This window comes from Orcinus orca, chromosome X (assembly GCF_937001465.1).
Source record: "Orcinus orca chromosome X, mOrcOrc1.1, whole genome shotgun sequence".
Lineage (NCBI taxonomy): Eukaryota > Metazoa > Chordata > Mammalia > Artiodactyla > Delphinidae > Orcinus > Orcinus orca.
In genome coordinates, this window is record NC_064580.1 from 43,980,080 (window position 1) to 43,996,593 (window position 16,514).

General features: G+C 51.4%; 1 protein-coding gene across 1 annotated transcript; it reads right to left on the minus strand.

Annotated features, from left to right (window-relative positions):
• Positions 1–928: 928 nt before the first annotated feature.
• On the minus strand, positions 929–12,814 carry SYP (synaptophysin). Its single transcript, XM_004281931.3, has 7 exons — positions 12,724–12,814; positions 11,486–11,551; positions 10,186–10,310; positions 7,250–7,445; positions 6,332–6,523; positions 4,795–5,125; positions 929–2,550 (listed from the first exon to the last, which is right to left on the minus strand). Exons 1-6 carry the CDS (start codon positions 12,757–12,759, stop codon positions 4,799–4,801), a joined length of 942 nt encoding a protein of 313 aa, XP_004281979.1. The 5' UTR covers positions 12,760–12,814; the 3' UTR covers positions 929–2,550; positions 4,795–4,798.
• Positions 12,815–16,514: the final 3,700 nt, after the last annotated feature.

The following is a 16,514-nucleotide window of genomic DNA, read 5'->3' on the forward strand; positions in this document are numbered from 1 at the left end:
AGAGCCGGAGGGGGTTAAAGTTACCGGCCAGGTTCCGAGGCCCTCTTCCCTGTTCGCTCCCCATCTTTACAGGCCCAGCTGCGATGCCCCCTAAGTCCCGAGAAATAGATTTTCAAGCCTTCCCTCCCCTGCTCTCACTTTTCTCTCTCCAGTGATTCTTTCCCTGAGCTCATTCCCTGAGCTAGGAGTCTCTCCGCGCTCTCAGGCTTCGCTATGCCTCGGGGCTGGGAGGAGGGGGTCCCCGGCACACAGCCAGAACTCCGGTGCCCGGCCAGGGTCTCTAATTAGGCACCGCGGTGGCGGCGGTCAGCCGGGCCCTTCATCGTGGGCGCCGGGGACTTCACCCCCCATCCCCACCGCGCCCCATTATGCACATCCTGGTCACTTCCCGCCCCTCCCTGCCCCAGGGAGGAGCCTGAGACAGGTTATAGGGAGTGAATGAAAGAACTAACGAGTCACCTTGGTGCCCCGCCTCCCGGCCTTGCAGCCTAGTCGGTCTCCCGGTTCTCCAGCTGGACCAGAGACAAGGAAATAGAGAGACATCAGGGTCTGAAGAATGCGAGGCGGGTGGCTAGAGGGAAGTCTCCCTTTGAACCGTTTGGGGATTCAAGGACAGGGCTCCACAGGGGCTGGGAAGGGGCATGGCTAAGGGACCAGAATTAGAACCGAACCCTAGAAAGACTGGGCATTCGGTAGCCAGTAGTGGGGCAGTTGTCAGGGCTACTCAGAGAGTGACTTAGAATGATCGGCAGGCGAGAGGCTTCACAGAGGATAGGGCTCGGCAAAACACTGTTGGAGGGGCCGAAAATGGTGGGGTGACTCGAACGGTGTCCAGCAGGTCAGAGGCGGAGCTTCCTCTCGCCTCCTCTTCCCCATCTTTCTCTCCCCCCTCCAAAAAGACACACTGAGAAGTAAGAGCCGTGTGGACTAGGTGGTTGAGGAGTTTATTTAGGGGAGAAGAATTAATCATATTTTTTCCTTCTCGGGGATGGAGTCTTCAAACAATACCGAAGGGCATGGGAAAGGGTGGGGGTCTGGAGAGGAGGGGGAGGGGCCACAGCCAGACAAAATGGCAACACACAAGCACAGGCACTACCGACATCACAGATACAGCAGAGGGTGCAGGATAGGGGCTCCAGACCGGGCCTCCAACCACTCCGGGACGGATGGGGATGTGGAGGGAGGGAGGAGGCCGGGGGGGGTGGAGAAGGGTAGGTCGGCCCCACAGACCCTTTGGCTCTGTCCTCTGATTGCCTAGCTGTCCCATCTCGGGGTAGGCAAGGGTGTGGGGGGTGCCTCTCTCTGGATCCCACCCCTTACCCTCCAAGTCTTATCTCTCAGCTCTTCCCAGGCCTCCTCAGTCCCCAGCCTTGGCCAAGGATATTCCCCCCTACCCCTAAAGAAACCCATCCCTCAGCTCCTAACCAAGCCTCTCACCTCGCCCTCCCCACTGCCAAGCCCAACCACTTTAAAACACATTTTCTTCACTGCTCCTTTGAGGGGCCGGGGCTGCTCCTTCAGAAACCACCATGCACGCCCCACTCTAAGTCCTGAACTGTCTAGAACATGGACCACAACCTCACTCCAAGTTTGGCCCATTCCTGAACTCCACTTCTTGCCTTGCCCAAGGTCGGCCCCCTTTAGAATCAAACTCTGTCTCTCGGAGTGTTCAAAGCCACACCCCTTCCATAGATTCTGGTCCCAATCCAAGGCCCGCCCACTCTGGGGCCTCACCCACAGCCTGCTTCAAGCCCCACCCCTTCTAGAACCACGCCCTTAGCGTTTTTCCAAACCAAGTGTCCAGGTCCCAAGTCACACTCCTTCCGTAGAACCCTGTCCTACTCCAACCCCTGCCCACTGTGGGCCCACCCGCTGCCTCACCCAAAGCTCCACCCCTTCTAGGACCACACCTTCAGCTTCCTTCTAAGCCCCATTCTAGAATGCTGTAGGGCACCCTTCTTCTTCAGACTCCAGATCCAGTATGTCTGGAACCCAACCCCTCTGCTTACTAGCCCTGTTCATTCTAGAGGTCCTCTCCAAGACCACCTTGGGTCCCAAGCTCCCCCAGCCTCTGCCTTTCTCCTCTCTTCAGAGTTGCATTTTCCCTAATGGCCCCTGTTCAGGCATTGCTAGAGGAATCAAGGCCCGAGTTGGGAGGAGGGGAGGGAGAGAGGCGAGAGCCTGAACTCACACCCACCCTCCCCACACAGCCTTCTGTCTCCTCCCTGTCCCCCTTACAGAGCCCCCCAACCTCAGGGCACAGGGCCAGGGAACAGAGAGGGGCCAAAGGATGAAGGGGAAGGGGTAGGGGTAAGAGAGGGGCCCATGCAAGATCGGGTCCCTAATGCATAAGGGGAGTGGAGTGGGGGCAGGGCTCAGACAGATAAATAGATATTTATATATAATATATATATATATATATAAACAGCAAAGACAGTTAAGGGTCTCCTGGTTTGAGGGGTGGAGACCTGGGGTGTAGGGATGGGAACGGGGGGCAGTCCTTCTCCTGAGCTCTTGCCTACCAACGGGGTCCTCCCGGGCTGCACTGACCTGTGGAGACAAAAGATACAAAAGGAGAGGGGGTCCAGACACAGGTGGTGCCTTTAGGGAAGGGCTGGGCTGCTATGCCTCTGCCCTGGCTTCACCCACTACCTGCCATGACCTTTCTTCCTTCCTTCTTCCTTCACTTATAGTCTTGGAGTCAGCTTCATCCCAGCTGCCCCTGCTGGGAAGATATACCTTGCCTTCACTAGATTAGGTACCAAAGAAAGTATGGTTTCCCCTTCTCCCAATCCAAAAAAGTCTGTTAACAGGTACTGTACTCCTCATTGGTGGTAAACTATATTGAGCAGAGCAAAGATCCTTATCTTTGTGGAGCTTACATTGTAGCAAGGGAGAAAGACTTAAACAATTACCATGATGTATAAATAAGTTATCTAGTATGACATAAGGTGATAATAAGTGAAATGGAAAAACAAAAAGTAGACTGGGGCGAGGGGGATTAGGAGTGACAGTAGGGGAAGAAAGGTTGCTGTAGTAAGTAGGTAGTCAGAGAAGACCTCATTGAAGAAGTGACATTGGAATAAAGACTTAAGGAGGTGAGGGAATGAGCCACGCAGATAACTGGAGGGAAGAGCATTCCGGGTAGGGAGCGCAGCCAGTGCAAAGGCCCTGGGGTGGGACCACATCTAGTGTGTTTGAGGAACAGCAAGGAGATCAGTGGGGCTTCAGTGGAGTGAGCAAGTGAGAATGGTAGGAGGTGATGTCCGAGAGGTAGGTAATGGGGTCACATAGGAGCTTGTAGACAAGGTTGTGAGGACTTCAGCTTTGACTCTGGATAAGGTATAAATCAACTGGAGATTTTAAGCAGAGAAGAAGAGTAAAATGATAGTAAAATGTCTCATGCTGTGTTGTTTCTTTTATTTCCTCAATAAATGTTTCTTACCATTAGTAGTGCTCTAGGTGATGTGTCTATAGCATAAATTAGTCATGGTCACATCCCCTAGTCTAGTAGAAGAGACAGTCAATAAACATATAAACTAATAATTACAGACTGTGATAAAGAAAAGCACAGGGAGAGGTAAGAAAAGGGACTTGTAAGGAGTTGGCCAGGTAAGGTTATCAGTGTGTGTGGGTGTGAAACTCCAGGGGGAAAGCAAGTACCAAGACTGTGAAGTTGCACTGTGCCTGGTACATTGATGTGGCCAGTGTGGCTGGAACAGAGTGCGGGGGAGTGGTTGGAGGTGAGAGGTCAGAGGAGTGAAGGGTGGGGCTAGATTGTGTAGGGCCTCGTGGGTCATAGTTTTGGCTTTGGCTTTTAATCTGAGTGAGATGGGAGCCCCGGTAGAGCTCTGAGCTCTGAGCATAGGAGGGTCGTGGAGTGATTTAGGATTTAACAGGATCGTTTCCCACGCCATGAGCAGAATATAATGGGAATGGGGGTGGAAACCAGTGAAGAGGTCCAGGGGGACAGTGGGAAGATTATGGATATATTTTGAAGGTAGAGCCAACAGGAATTTTTAGTGAATTAGATATGGGATGCCTGATAAACTCCTCCCTGCCCTTTCCATCCTGGCCAAGTGCCAGAAGCTACCTCCACCCATGTGTTGCCACCTCCTTGCCTTTCCCCTCTAACGCCATCAGCCTGCCTCTACTCCCCGTCTTCCCCCCTCACATTTGAGGGAAATCTCGCTTCTCTTTTGAGGCCCAACAAGAAGGCCGGCAAGACTTTCCAATGCGCCCCCCCCCGCCCCGCCCCGCTCCGCCCGGGCCCTTTTCTTCTTTGAAATTCCACACTACCTCCCTCGCCTCCAGGGTTGCGGAGAGGTGGCGGATCTGTCACCTCCTTCGGATTAGTGATCTTGTCTGACCTTCATGATCCAAGCCCGTTTACCCTCATCATCTATTGGCCTTATCATAACGTATTGGATAAGACCCACCTCTTCTTCCCTCCATGGCTCCTGCGCCCAGCGGATTTCCCACTACGCAAGTCCTCCTGTTATTCCCTCCTTTCATTGGTTGCTCTGCCCACTTCTCTCTCCCCTCCCTTCCCTCAGAGCAGCACTTCTACCTCTCTCCCATTGGCTTTTCATTCTGCCTATTTTCAAACACCACTCTTCTGCTCTCCACCATTGGCTAGATTTTCGCCCCTAGCACGTAGCTCCGCCTCTCTATTGGCTCCTTCAAATTCCCATCCTTACCTGTCCGGCCAGTGTCCTACTCCTATTGGTTCACTAACCCGCCCATGAAAGGATCATGAACCCTCCTTGGCCGCCCCGCCTGTCTGTCACTCACCAGACTACATCTGATTGGAGAAGGAGGTGGGCGCACCCTGAGGGCCATAGCCTTGCTGCCCGTAGTCGCCCTGAGGCCCGTAGCCACCGCCACCGCCACCGGCGGGCTGCCCGTAGTCAGGCTGATAGCCGCCCTGGGGCCCGTAGGAGTCCTGGGGCCCGTACCCGCCGGGGCCCTGCCCGTAGCCTGCCTCGCCGTAGGCATCCCCGGGCGCCGGTTGCTTCTCGGGGGCGCCGGGAGGAGCGCGCAGGAATGGGGCGGCCCAGCCTGTCTCCTTGAACACGAACCACAGGTTGCCGACCCAGAGCACCAGGTTCAGGAAGCCAAACACCTGCGGGGAGACAAAGCTCGGCTGTTGTCCTGCGCCCATTGCCCTGGCGGCCCCGGGGAACATCGAGGCCGCTTGCGTTGGGCTTGGATTCGCGGGCCCCGGGATAGTGGTGGTTTCCGAGACCCTGACCCTCCGAGTCCCAGCGCATGAATGTCAATGTGCACAAAAATCACCTTGGTCGGGGGGGGCGTGGGGCGTGTTAGAATTCAGATTCCCGGGGATGTTGAGATATATCAGTATTGCATATATGTGTTTATGTATTTGCATATGTACACGTTTATACATGTACAAAATATAGTAAACCTAATTTTGTAATATATAGTAAAATGCTAAGCATAAATTTTTATTAAATACGTAGATATACCGCTAATGGATGCATATATACACATACATATGTATATACAAATATATGTATAAATACCCATGTATAAAGTATATAAATATACGCTTTTATATTAAAAAAATATATACATTTGTATAAATATATACAATGTAATTCAATTTGGGGACGGAAAGTAATATTTCCACTTTACAGCTGAGGAAACTGAGGTGCACAGAGGCTTAGTGGCTTAGATCTTAGATCTGTCGTAGCCAGCAATTGACAAAAAAAGAGTTGGAATCTGAGGATCTGTAACACTTGTATACGACTTACCATGTGCCAGGCCCTTTTCTAAGCACTTTGTATGTTATTAGTTCACTACTTAACTTTGGAGCAGGACCTCTTATTTTCAATTTATATGCTCAAACTGAGGCCTGAGAAGCTGAGTAACTAGTTTCAGGTCCTAGAGCTTGCAAGTGGCAGAGCTCGGATTTGAGCTCAGTCTGACTCTGGCCAGTAGGGGGCGTCCATACGGGAAACATTTCAAGTTATTCTTTCATTTTGCATATAAGGAAACAGGTCCCAAGAGGGTACTTACTGAGTTGCCAGAGATTCTACATGACTAGGCTGAGCCTGTGATCCAGGTCTCCCAAACCTAACTGGACAGAAGATCTCACGTTCCCCTTTTGGGGACAGTCTGTGGTGTCACAGTGGTTACAATTGCTATCTCATCCTACAAGGCTCTGTTGTTGGCATGCCTCCTCCAGGGAGCCCTCTTGGATTTCCTCTGAATTCTCCTCTCATTCTCTCTCTCCACCACTCCCCATGCCAGACTAAGTTTCCCAGCCACCCTCCCCAGCTGGCCCAGCCAGCTTCCCAGGGCTTACCACCGAGGTGTTGAGGCCAGAGGTCACAGGGTCCCTCAGCTCCTTGCATGTATTCCCCGTCTGGTGGCAGACAGGCATCCCCTTGATAATGTTCTCTGGGTCCGTGGCCATCTTCACATCTGACAGCCCCTTGGCCCAGGCCGACGAGCTAACCAGCCACATGAAGGCGAACACTGCCGTGGCCAGAAAGTCCTAGGCCGGGCAGGGGGGAGGGAGATGGCACCATGAGTGGGCTGCTTCATGCTGGGCTGTGGGGCCTCCTCAGATCACAGGCTTTCTTGGGAGGGGCGTCTCCCAGAAGAGGCTTGTCTCTCCCCTGCCTTTCCAGCTCTTGAAGCCCCCAACACTCACTTGAAGGTGGCCCTCCTAGCTTGGGCTTGTCTGTGCATGTATGTGTATGTGACAGAGGGTGTGGGAGTGTGACTGTGGTATGTGGTGTGTGTGTGTGTGTGTGTGTGTGTGTGTGTGATTCTGTGAGATGGTTGCCAAGTCTGTGGAAAGTAGTGTGTCTTTCCACTTTTATCTGAATGTGGGAATTTGTGTCATTTTGTGTCTGGGATGAGGGTGTATGAGTACAGCTGTGTAGGAATCAGTGTGTCTGTGTGGTGTGATGACAAGCATGATTGTCACAATGAACCTCTGTGTGCTGCTTTCTTTCATCTAGACTGTAGGGTTTTGTGAGAGGTGGCAAGTTTCCAGGTGTCTGGGATTCTGTGTGGGCTGTGGGTGTGTCCCTGTCACTCTGATTCGGTGTCTCTGATGCTCATGGCAGCAGCAGCAGTAATGTGTGCGGCTGTTATCAGGGCCGCTTGCATGTGGGCCTGTCTGGGATTTGACGTGGCCTCTGAACATGGCTGTGTCCCTAAGGCTCCATGTCCCCTGGCCCCTGTATGCATACGAATGGCTGTGGGAACTCACCAGCATGGGCCCTTTGTTGTTCTCTCGGTACTTGTTCTGCAGGAAGATGTAGGTAGCCAGAGCCCCCATGGAGTAGAGGAAGGCAAATACGGCCACGGTGACAAAGAATTCAGCCGATGAGGAGTAGTCCCCCACGAGGAAGATATTTTTAGGGTCCCCTTGGCAGGTGGGTGCCTCAAAGTACACTTGGTACAGCCTGTGGAGAGAGGTGGGCAGGTGTGGCCCAGGCCCTAAGAACTCCCTCCCCTCCCCCCTGCCCAGTCATGGGTGTCCCCCAGATTCTGACAAGGTCCCAGGAAGAGGAGGAAATAACCATTCACGAGCACCTACTGTGTACCAGTCACATTTCATTGATTGCTGAGAGCATGCTGGTGAAATAGGTATTACTCAGCCCTCACTCCAACCTAGGTACTTTGGCCCCTTGGTTATTCATAGAACATACCAGGCACCCTCCCACCCTAGGATTTTTGCACTGGAATGCTCTTCTCCTTCAAGCTTTGCTCCACTAGTCACCTTCTCAGTGAGGTCTTCCCTGATCTATTTAATTAAATCTAACCATTCCCTCCCAGCACTCCTTAGCCCCCTTCTTTGCTCCATTTTCTCTGTAGCTGTGATACCCCAGCTGACATACCATGTATTTTACTTTTTTCCTTGTTTTTTCTTGTAACTACAAGAGGGCAGGGCTTTTTCCTTTGTTTTGTTCAGTGTTGTACCCTTAAGGCCTGGAACAGTGCCGCCACATAGTAGGCGCTCAATAAATGTTTATTAAATGAAGTATACGGAGGCAGAAACAGAGGCTCCGAGAAACGCATTAACTTGCCTAAAGTCACACAGCTTGTATAGGAATGACAGAGTTGGAATCTGAACCTTGTGTTTTTCCCCTTACGTCATGTTGACTCTTCTCCCCACCTCACTTCAGGTCCCCAAGAGAAAAACAAATGTGTACATAGCAGAGGAGAGCCCAGGGACTATAAAATAGGAGGAGACAGACAGAAAGACAGGAGGGTAGAAGGGATGCTGGAACAGGATTCGTGTATGTGAGGTGTGGGCGGGGGTGGGGGGGAGCTGTAGACTGGGAAGGCATGTGAGGCTAAGGCCTTTCCTATGGTGTGATGGAAGAGGGGTCATAAGGAGGAACGTGCGTGGAGAGAAAGAGCAGGGTGAAGTCCCAGAGCTCTGGCCTCAGGTTGGGGGGCAGGATCCAAATGGTGCCAGTGCCCTTGTATAGCAAAGGCCCTAAGGGAAGGGCTTACACTTATTGATCACCTCCATTTTACATAATTTTACATAATTTCTTCACTTAATGACCCTCCCCCACAATTCTCTAAAGCAGGCATTATTATACCTGTTTTACAGATGAACAAACCGAAGCTCTGCAAGGCTAAGTTACTTGCACAGGGCTGCATGGCTGCTAAATGATGGAGCTAGGAGTTGGAGCTGGATTTAAGTTTCTGGGTTTCTAGGGGGAATGAGGGGTCTTTGGGGGGGATTATTGGGGCAGTGGCAGGGTTGGTCAGGGGGACACAGGGCAAAGATTTTTTTCCCCTGGGAGGCTTGGGGGTGAAGGGCAGATCCTCAGCACCCGAGGTCCTAGACATGGGAGGAGTTGGGGTGTCCACAGGTTTTTCTGGTCTTCTAGATCCCCAAAGGGCCTGCTCTCAGCAGTATCCCATGCTGCAGCTCCCACTCCTTCCCCAAACTCTCTTGGTTTCTGTGAACTGGTGGATCCCTGGTTGTCATCCCCCCCTTCCCCAGCCTCTCAGACCACGCCTCCCTGGTGCCCCCTTTTCTTTTGATTATTGCTCAGGCCCTGCGCTGGCCTATCTTCTCTTCAGTCTTGCCTCTCACCCTGGGTGATCCCCTGAGCCTACATTTACCCTTAGTGCTCAAAAATCCCTAATTTCCAACTCAATTCCTGATCTCTTTCCTGAGTCCTTTAAACTTATTTATTTTCCTTATTTTAACAAACACTTATGGAGCGCTTCTTGTGTGCCTGGCACCGTGCTAAGCATTTTACAAGTATTAATTCATTTAATATTTATCATAACCCTGTAAGGTGGGTATTATTATCCCCTTTCACAGATGAAGAAATGGAGACCCAGAGCAGTTATGTGATTTGTCCTAGTAGTGGAGGAGCCTCAGGAGCCTCTATTGAAATTGTGTCTGTGGGTCTCTGTTTTCCCATTCCTAGGAGGTAAGCCTCCCCATGAGTGCAGCAACCTTGCCTGCTTGTGCTCACTCTTGTGTACCTAGCACCCGGCACACGGTATGAGCTCAATAACTCTCAGAACTGTTTAATTTGGCTTAATCCTTCCCCATGGCTAAGCAGCACCCCCTCATTATTCTTTATCATAAAACCCTGCATGAAGATGCCCTCCTTGGATTTCTCCCAATCTGCAATTATCCTCTTTAGTCATTTGTTTATTTGTTATAATGTTGGCTCCATGAGGGTAGGGAGCTTGGTCTGTTTTGTTCACTGTTATATCCCCAGCACTTTCAGCAGTACCTGACATACAATAGGTTCTGAAAAACTGTGTATGGGATGAACGAATGGGAATTAAATAATAATATTGGCTAACATTAATTAAGCACCTACTGCCTTAAGGATATATATATGTGTGCATATATATATATATATATATATATATAAAATTTTGAATCTTGTTTATTGCCAGTCTCCTGCCCCTCCTCTTCACTAGAACACAGCCAGAGGGCAACAGCCTATGCCTGTCTTGGTCACCACGTGTCCTAGATGTCCAGAGGAGTGCCAGGCACAAGGTAGGTGCTCAGTGCATGCGCAGTGATCTGAGTGGGTGTGGTCTCCCGAGGTTGGGGCTGGGCAGGAGCCGCTGGGGAGGAGGTGTTGGCCGGTCCCACCCCCCACCCCCATCCCAGGTCTGTCAGGATCCCAGGGGTGGGCTATTGTGGGGGCACACCTGAAGGGGTACTCGAATTCGACCTCGATGTTGAGGTCACTCTTGGTCTTGTTGGCACAGTCCACACTCAGCTGGAGCTCCCCACTGTAACTGCCGCATGTGGCAAAGGCGAAGATGGCAAAGACCTTGGGCAGCAGGGATGGGGATGGCCACGGTGAGCCTGTGTGCACGTGGGATGGGGCTGCCCTCCTCTGGACAGATGGGGCCCAGCATAGGCAGCAGCAGATGGACTGGTCCCCACCCCCACCCCCTAATCAGGGCTCAGTGAGGCCCAAGGACAAGCTGATTAGAGGGGTGTGGCTATCTCTTCCAGTCTTTCTCCCAGTGTCTCTCTTGGTTTCTACCTCTCAATAATGCTCTGATTCCCCTTATTCTGTCTCAGTCTATTTCTGTCTCTGTCTTTGTCTCTCTCTGTATTCTGCCTGTCTCTGTTGTTCTCTGTGTCTGTTTCCCTCGGTATCTCTCTGTCTCTGTTTCTCAATATGTCTTTGTCTTTCTCAGATGTCTCTGTCTCTCTGTATCTCTGTTTCTCTCTCTGCCTCTCTAGTATCTATGTGTGTCTCTTTCTGCCTCTTCTCTCTCTCTCTCTGAATGTTTGTGTGTGTGTGTGTGTGTCTTTCTGTTTCTTGGTCTGTCTGTTTCTATCTCCCTGCTCTGTCTCTGACATTATCTCTATGGTGCTCTCTCTGTCTCCCTCCTGCCTCTCCTTCTGTTTATCGGTTTCTCCTTTTCTCTTTTCCCGGAGGGTCTCTTCTTCTCCCTCTGTCTCTTTCTCTCCCCCACCGCATTTCTCTTCCTCTCTTCCTGTGTCTGTTTCTCTTTGCATCTCTGTTCTCTGTGCATCTTTCTCTGTCTCCCTTTTCTTTGTCTCTTTCTGTTTGTTTCTCTCCCATCTCCATATCACTTTTTTCCTGGTATTTCCATCTCTGTCTCCATCATTCCCAATCTCCCATTCTCTCTGTCTCCTTCACTGTCTCTGGGTTTCTCTGGCTTTTCGTCTCTCCCTGCAGCAACCAGCTTCAGTCTCCACCTCCCCTGCCCCTCTCTCACCTCAGGAGAGGAAGTAGGACGTCGCAATCTTCCACTTGAGAATGGGGGTACCCTTGGCCTTATGTGGCGTCACATCACAGCCCATCTGTTCTCTGGCCCCAACCCCCTGGGACTTCACCCAGGAGCCCAATTCCCCCACCCCCTTCTGCCCCCCCACCCATCCATCCCTCCCTCCTTATCCCTACTCCATCCCTGCTCTTCCAGACCCCACTACCTCCCTCTTTCTCCCCACAGCCCAGACCACACTCACCCATTGCAGCACCTTCACAAAGCCGAGGGGCTCCTTGACCACCCGGAACTGACCCCCGGCCACCAGCTGAGGAGAGAAACGGTGGGGAGGGGTGGGGTTGTTGGGGATGGAGAGGGAGGTGGGGGACAAGGCCACCAGGCAATGACCCCTGGGGATAAGGCATGTGATCTCTGGGAGGGAGTGACGTTTGGAGAGGCGGTGAAAAGGAGAAAGTGACACTTTGGGGAAGGTGTGAGCTCAGGGTCTCTGAGAGAAGGTCCCCGGGGTTCAGGGCTGGTGGGGACGTCTGGGGAGATGGTGAGATAGATGGCAGAGGGCGTCAGGGGTGAGTAAGATGGGGATGGAGTCAGGACTAGTTAGGGAAGGGGAGAAGGTCTGAAAAGGTAAAGGTGAGTCAGATGGTGAAGGGGATCGGGTGGAGAGAGTGAGGAAGGAGTTGGGGTTCATTAGGGTGGGGGAAGGGGTCTTGGATGGTGAAGGTGAGTCATAACAGGGAGGGAGTCGGGTTTGCTAGGGTGGGGGAGGGATCTGCAGCGGTAAAGGTGAGTCAGATGACGGTGGTGGGGTGTCTGAGGTGATGAGGATGGGGAGGGGTTAGTCCTGGTTAGAGATGGGCGAGGTTCTGAGGTGGTGAAGAAGAGTTCGATGGCAGAGAGGGTCTGGACTGATTTGATTAAGGTGGAGGAGGGCTAGGACATGGCTTCACTGCATATGTGCTGGGGGAAGGGGGACTAGGGGTTTGGGAGAAGCGAAACTGATCGTCCCCCTTGGTCTGCTCTGGGGGAAGAGGTGGTCGTCTATCAGGGTACCATCTCTGTTTGGAAGGGGCAGGTGTCAACCCTCCCCTTCACCCCCGCCCCCACGCCTTCTGTCGCTCTATTTCCTAGCTCATCTGCAGCACCCCCCATCTTCCTTCTACTCTCCCCTCCCCTCCCTCCTTGCCCATACCCTGGCTCCAAGACCCCTTCTTCCTTCCCGGTCGCCCGTAAGGAACTGGCTTCTGGCGGCCCCCGCTGCGGCAGTGAGGACGGCCCTCGCTGCGGCAAAGGGCGCACTCCTTCATTTCTCCACCTCCCCTTTCCTCCCCTCGCCTGCCGCAGACCCCAGCCCCAGCGCCGGGGACCGGGTGTCCGCTGCTAGGATTCTGGCCACCACCTCTTAGAGTCGGCGGATTCGCAGCGACCCCGGCGAGGAGGCCGGCCAGCGGCGGGCTCTGTCCGCGGTGCTGGAACGCGTACCTGATTCACCACGTCCATGTCGGCCAGCAGCAGCATCAGCAATGCGGGGGGCGGGAGGCGCCTGCTAGCAAGGGCGGGCGCTGGGCGCGGAGGGGGCGGTGCGCGATCGTCGGAACAGCCCAGGGGGCCGCAGCTCCGCCCCTCGCGCCCCCGCCTCGCTCGCCGCGCGCGCCTGCGCACAGCGGCCGTGTCTAAACCTCGCAGGCAGCCATTCCAGTCCAGAGGCTGCAGAGGCTGGAACCGTGAAAATGCTTTCAGAAGGTCGTTATCTCTGAAAACACAGCTAGAGATCTGGGGAGGTGGGCCGTTGGGTCCTACAGTAGGACAATTTGCCAGGCCGTTTGCTGAACTGTTGAATGTGTTCACTTATTTAAGCCTTGGAACATCCCTACGTGGTAGGGACTATTCGCCCCATTTTTACTGGTGAGGAAAATTAGTCCCCAGAGAGGTTAAGCGACTTATACAAGGTCGTCCAGCTAGTTATTGGCAGTGCCCAAAGTCCCTGCAATTTAAACATGGTTCAGGGTCTTGAGGGTTTCTTCTCATCTGCATTTTAAGCACTTAAAAAAAAACAACCCTCCCCCTCCAACCATTTCCCGTATTTCGCTCTTCCTTAGTCAAAGTGTTGCCTACTCCAACTCTCAACTTTTTACATCCTGTTTATTCCTTAGTCCTCTCTTAATTGGACTATGCCTCCTTCATGCTACTAAAACTAGGCCCACCAAGGTCAATGGCAATTGCCATGTGGCAAAATCCAATGGATAAATACAGCTGGAATTTAAGATGCTCAACCTCACTCATACTAAAAGGAATGCCTATAAAAGCTACTAAGACACTGTTTTTCATCTTTGAGGGTGGTGAATATAAAGAAGTTTGATAATGCTCAGTATTAGCAGTTGGCCAGAAACAAGTATTCTCATACATTGCCAGTGGAAGTTAAATTGGTATAACTTCTGTAGAGGGTAATTTGGCAAAATGTAGCAAACTAATAAGTCCATATATGTGGCTCAGCGTTTACATTTCTAGGAATTTGTCTTACAGAGAGATTCAAACATGTGCTAAAAGAAGTATGTATAAGATAATACACTGCAGCACTGTTTGTAAAGTGTGGACACTCCCCAAATGCTCATTACTGGTGGCCTGTTTAAAAAAACTCAGGTAGAGCCGCAAAATGGAGTACTATGTAGCTGTCATTACTCATAATATGGAGCTGTGTAATGATAGCCAAGATACTTAGTTAAGTAAGAAATGCAAGATGCCAAATTATGTGGGAATTGTGTACAAATAGAAGGGAAGCATTATATCAATTATAGAGAGAACAGCTAACATTTTAAATTGTGGCTGTTCTGTGAGCTTCCCATATATCACTCATTTAAATCCTCACAACAGGGACTTCTCTGGTGGCAGAGTGGTTAAGAATCCACCTGCCAAAGCAGAGGACACGGGTTCGATCCCTGGTCTGGGAAGATCCCACATGCCACAGAGCAAGTAAGCCCATGAGCCACAACTACTGAGCCCATGTGCCACAACTACTGAAGCCTGTGCGCCTAGAGCCTGTGCTCCTCAACAAGAGAAGACACCACAATGAAAAGCCTGTGCACTACAATGAAGAGTAGCCCCCGCTCTCCGCAACTAGAGAAAGCCCACGTGCAGCAACGGAGACCCAATGCAGCCATCACTCAATCAATCAATCCTCACAACAGCCCTATGAGTCAGGTACTACTACTATCCTCATTTTATAGCTGACTAAACTAAGGTGCAGAGAGCTGAAGGAATTTTCCTAAGGTCACACAGTTGGTAGGTGGTAGAACTAAGATTTGAACAGGTGGTAAGTGGTGGAACTAGGATTTGAACCCAGGAAGTTTGGCTCCAGCACCTGTTACTCTTAGCCACTGTGCTAACTTATCAGTACGGCATCCTATAACTATATAAAAGATATTTGATACAACGGGTTGCCTCCAGAGAGAAGGGAAACTTTCACTTTACACCCCTTTGTACTTTTGAACTTTGAACCATCTGAATGTATACCTATGTTTTTTTGTTTTTTAAACAAACACACTCACACTCAAATTCACACAAATATGGAATATGTAATGGGTACTTCAGTTATTGCCTTTTCAGGGGAAGAGCATGGGTTTTGGCATTCAATTGCTTGAATTTGAATCTCACCTCTGATATTTGTTCCTGTATGACTTTGGACAGGTAAAATAATTTAAAATGATACTTAGAGGATTGTTGCACTGATTAAACAAGATAGTCACTGTAATGCACTTAGCACAGGGCCCAATAAATGGTTCGTTTTACCTTCCACACGTCTCTGGAATCTACTCACTTCTCACCATCTCCTCTGCCACCTCCCCTGGCTAAGGCGACCATCGTTCCTGCCAAATTTAGCATCTCCAGTCTCTTCCTCCTCCCATCTGTTTTCAGCACACCCGTCAGAGCATCTATTTAAAATGCAAAGTTAACTATGTCACTCCCCTGCTCAAATCCCTCCCATGGCTCCCCACTGCTTTCAGGAAAAATCCCAGGGGTTGGGGCCTGGCATTCAAGGGTCTGCATCATCTACCCTCAGGTGGCTTATCCCACCTCCTCCCTCAGCAATCGCCCTTCACTCTCTTTACCCTGCCCATGACTTACTTTCCCACAATAAACCGGCCCAGCCACTCCAAGCCTTTGTTTCCAGACCTAGTGCAATTCTATATTCTGAGTTCTAGCCTCCAATTTTGGCTTCCCTCAAATTTCAGTCCTGGTTCCATTGACACAAATTAGACAAATGAGAAACCCCTGCTCTGAGAGCTGGGAGGAGACCCTAGGTCAGACCGTCCCCAGGGGTGGCCGCATCCGGTGTCACTTCTAACACCACCTCCGATTCCTTTGGAGTGAGGATGACTACCACTTTGGACAACCGCTGTCACATGTCTAAGCCAGCTCAGTTTGTGCTGAGGGAAACCCAGAACAGTGCCTGGCACAAAATAAATGCCCGATAAACCTTCACTGAATGAATGAGACGCCAAAGGTTGGGCAATGACTAAAAGTAGGGCAAGAAACAGAGAGGAGCTCTGGGATCTGGGAGTGGGGTACTATTAGCTAGTCTCAGGAGAGCCAGGTAAGCCCTGAGTGGGTTGCCCCAGGCTAGGAGCCTCGCCCTTTGCTGTCACCCATGTTTTTACGAATGAATTTAAATTTCCTTTTTCTCTTTATTTATTTATTTTTTCTGGCCACACCTGGAGGCATGTGGGATCTTAGTTCCCCCGACCAGGGATGGAACGGTGCCCCCCGCAGTGGATGCATGGAATCTTAACCACTGGACCACCAGGGAAGTCCTAGATTTCTTTTTTCACAAGCAGAAGGGGGGAGGTGGGGTGAGCGCAATTTAGCCTCCCTTCCTCGTGCTGTCAGAGGACCCCTCTGCCTAAGATACATCACAGTTCTAACCTCCAGGCCTTTCTACTGGCAGGACTCTCCTGGAGGTTTCCTTATCCTTTCCTTTCGATCCATCTGTCCTGCCCCAGTCTGATCTGCCTGACCCCTTGTGGAATCTCTGACTTTCCCCCACCCCTCATCCGAGCCCTCACACATCCTCACTCTCTCCACTTTCCTCCATCTGTCCAGAAACCTCCCTTCCCCCACCACCTCCACTCTGTCTCCAGCTTTTTTTGGCTGCTGCCTCTTCCGCCTCCCCTCCTCCTCCTTCCTTCCCTGACGCTGAATAATCAGGCCCGGCTGTCCTGGTTTCTGGAAATACCCGCGTGTGGGCAGTGGCTCAGGGCTGAAACAGGGGATGGATA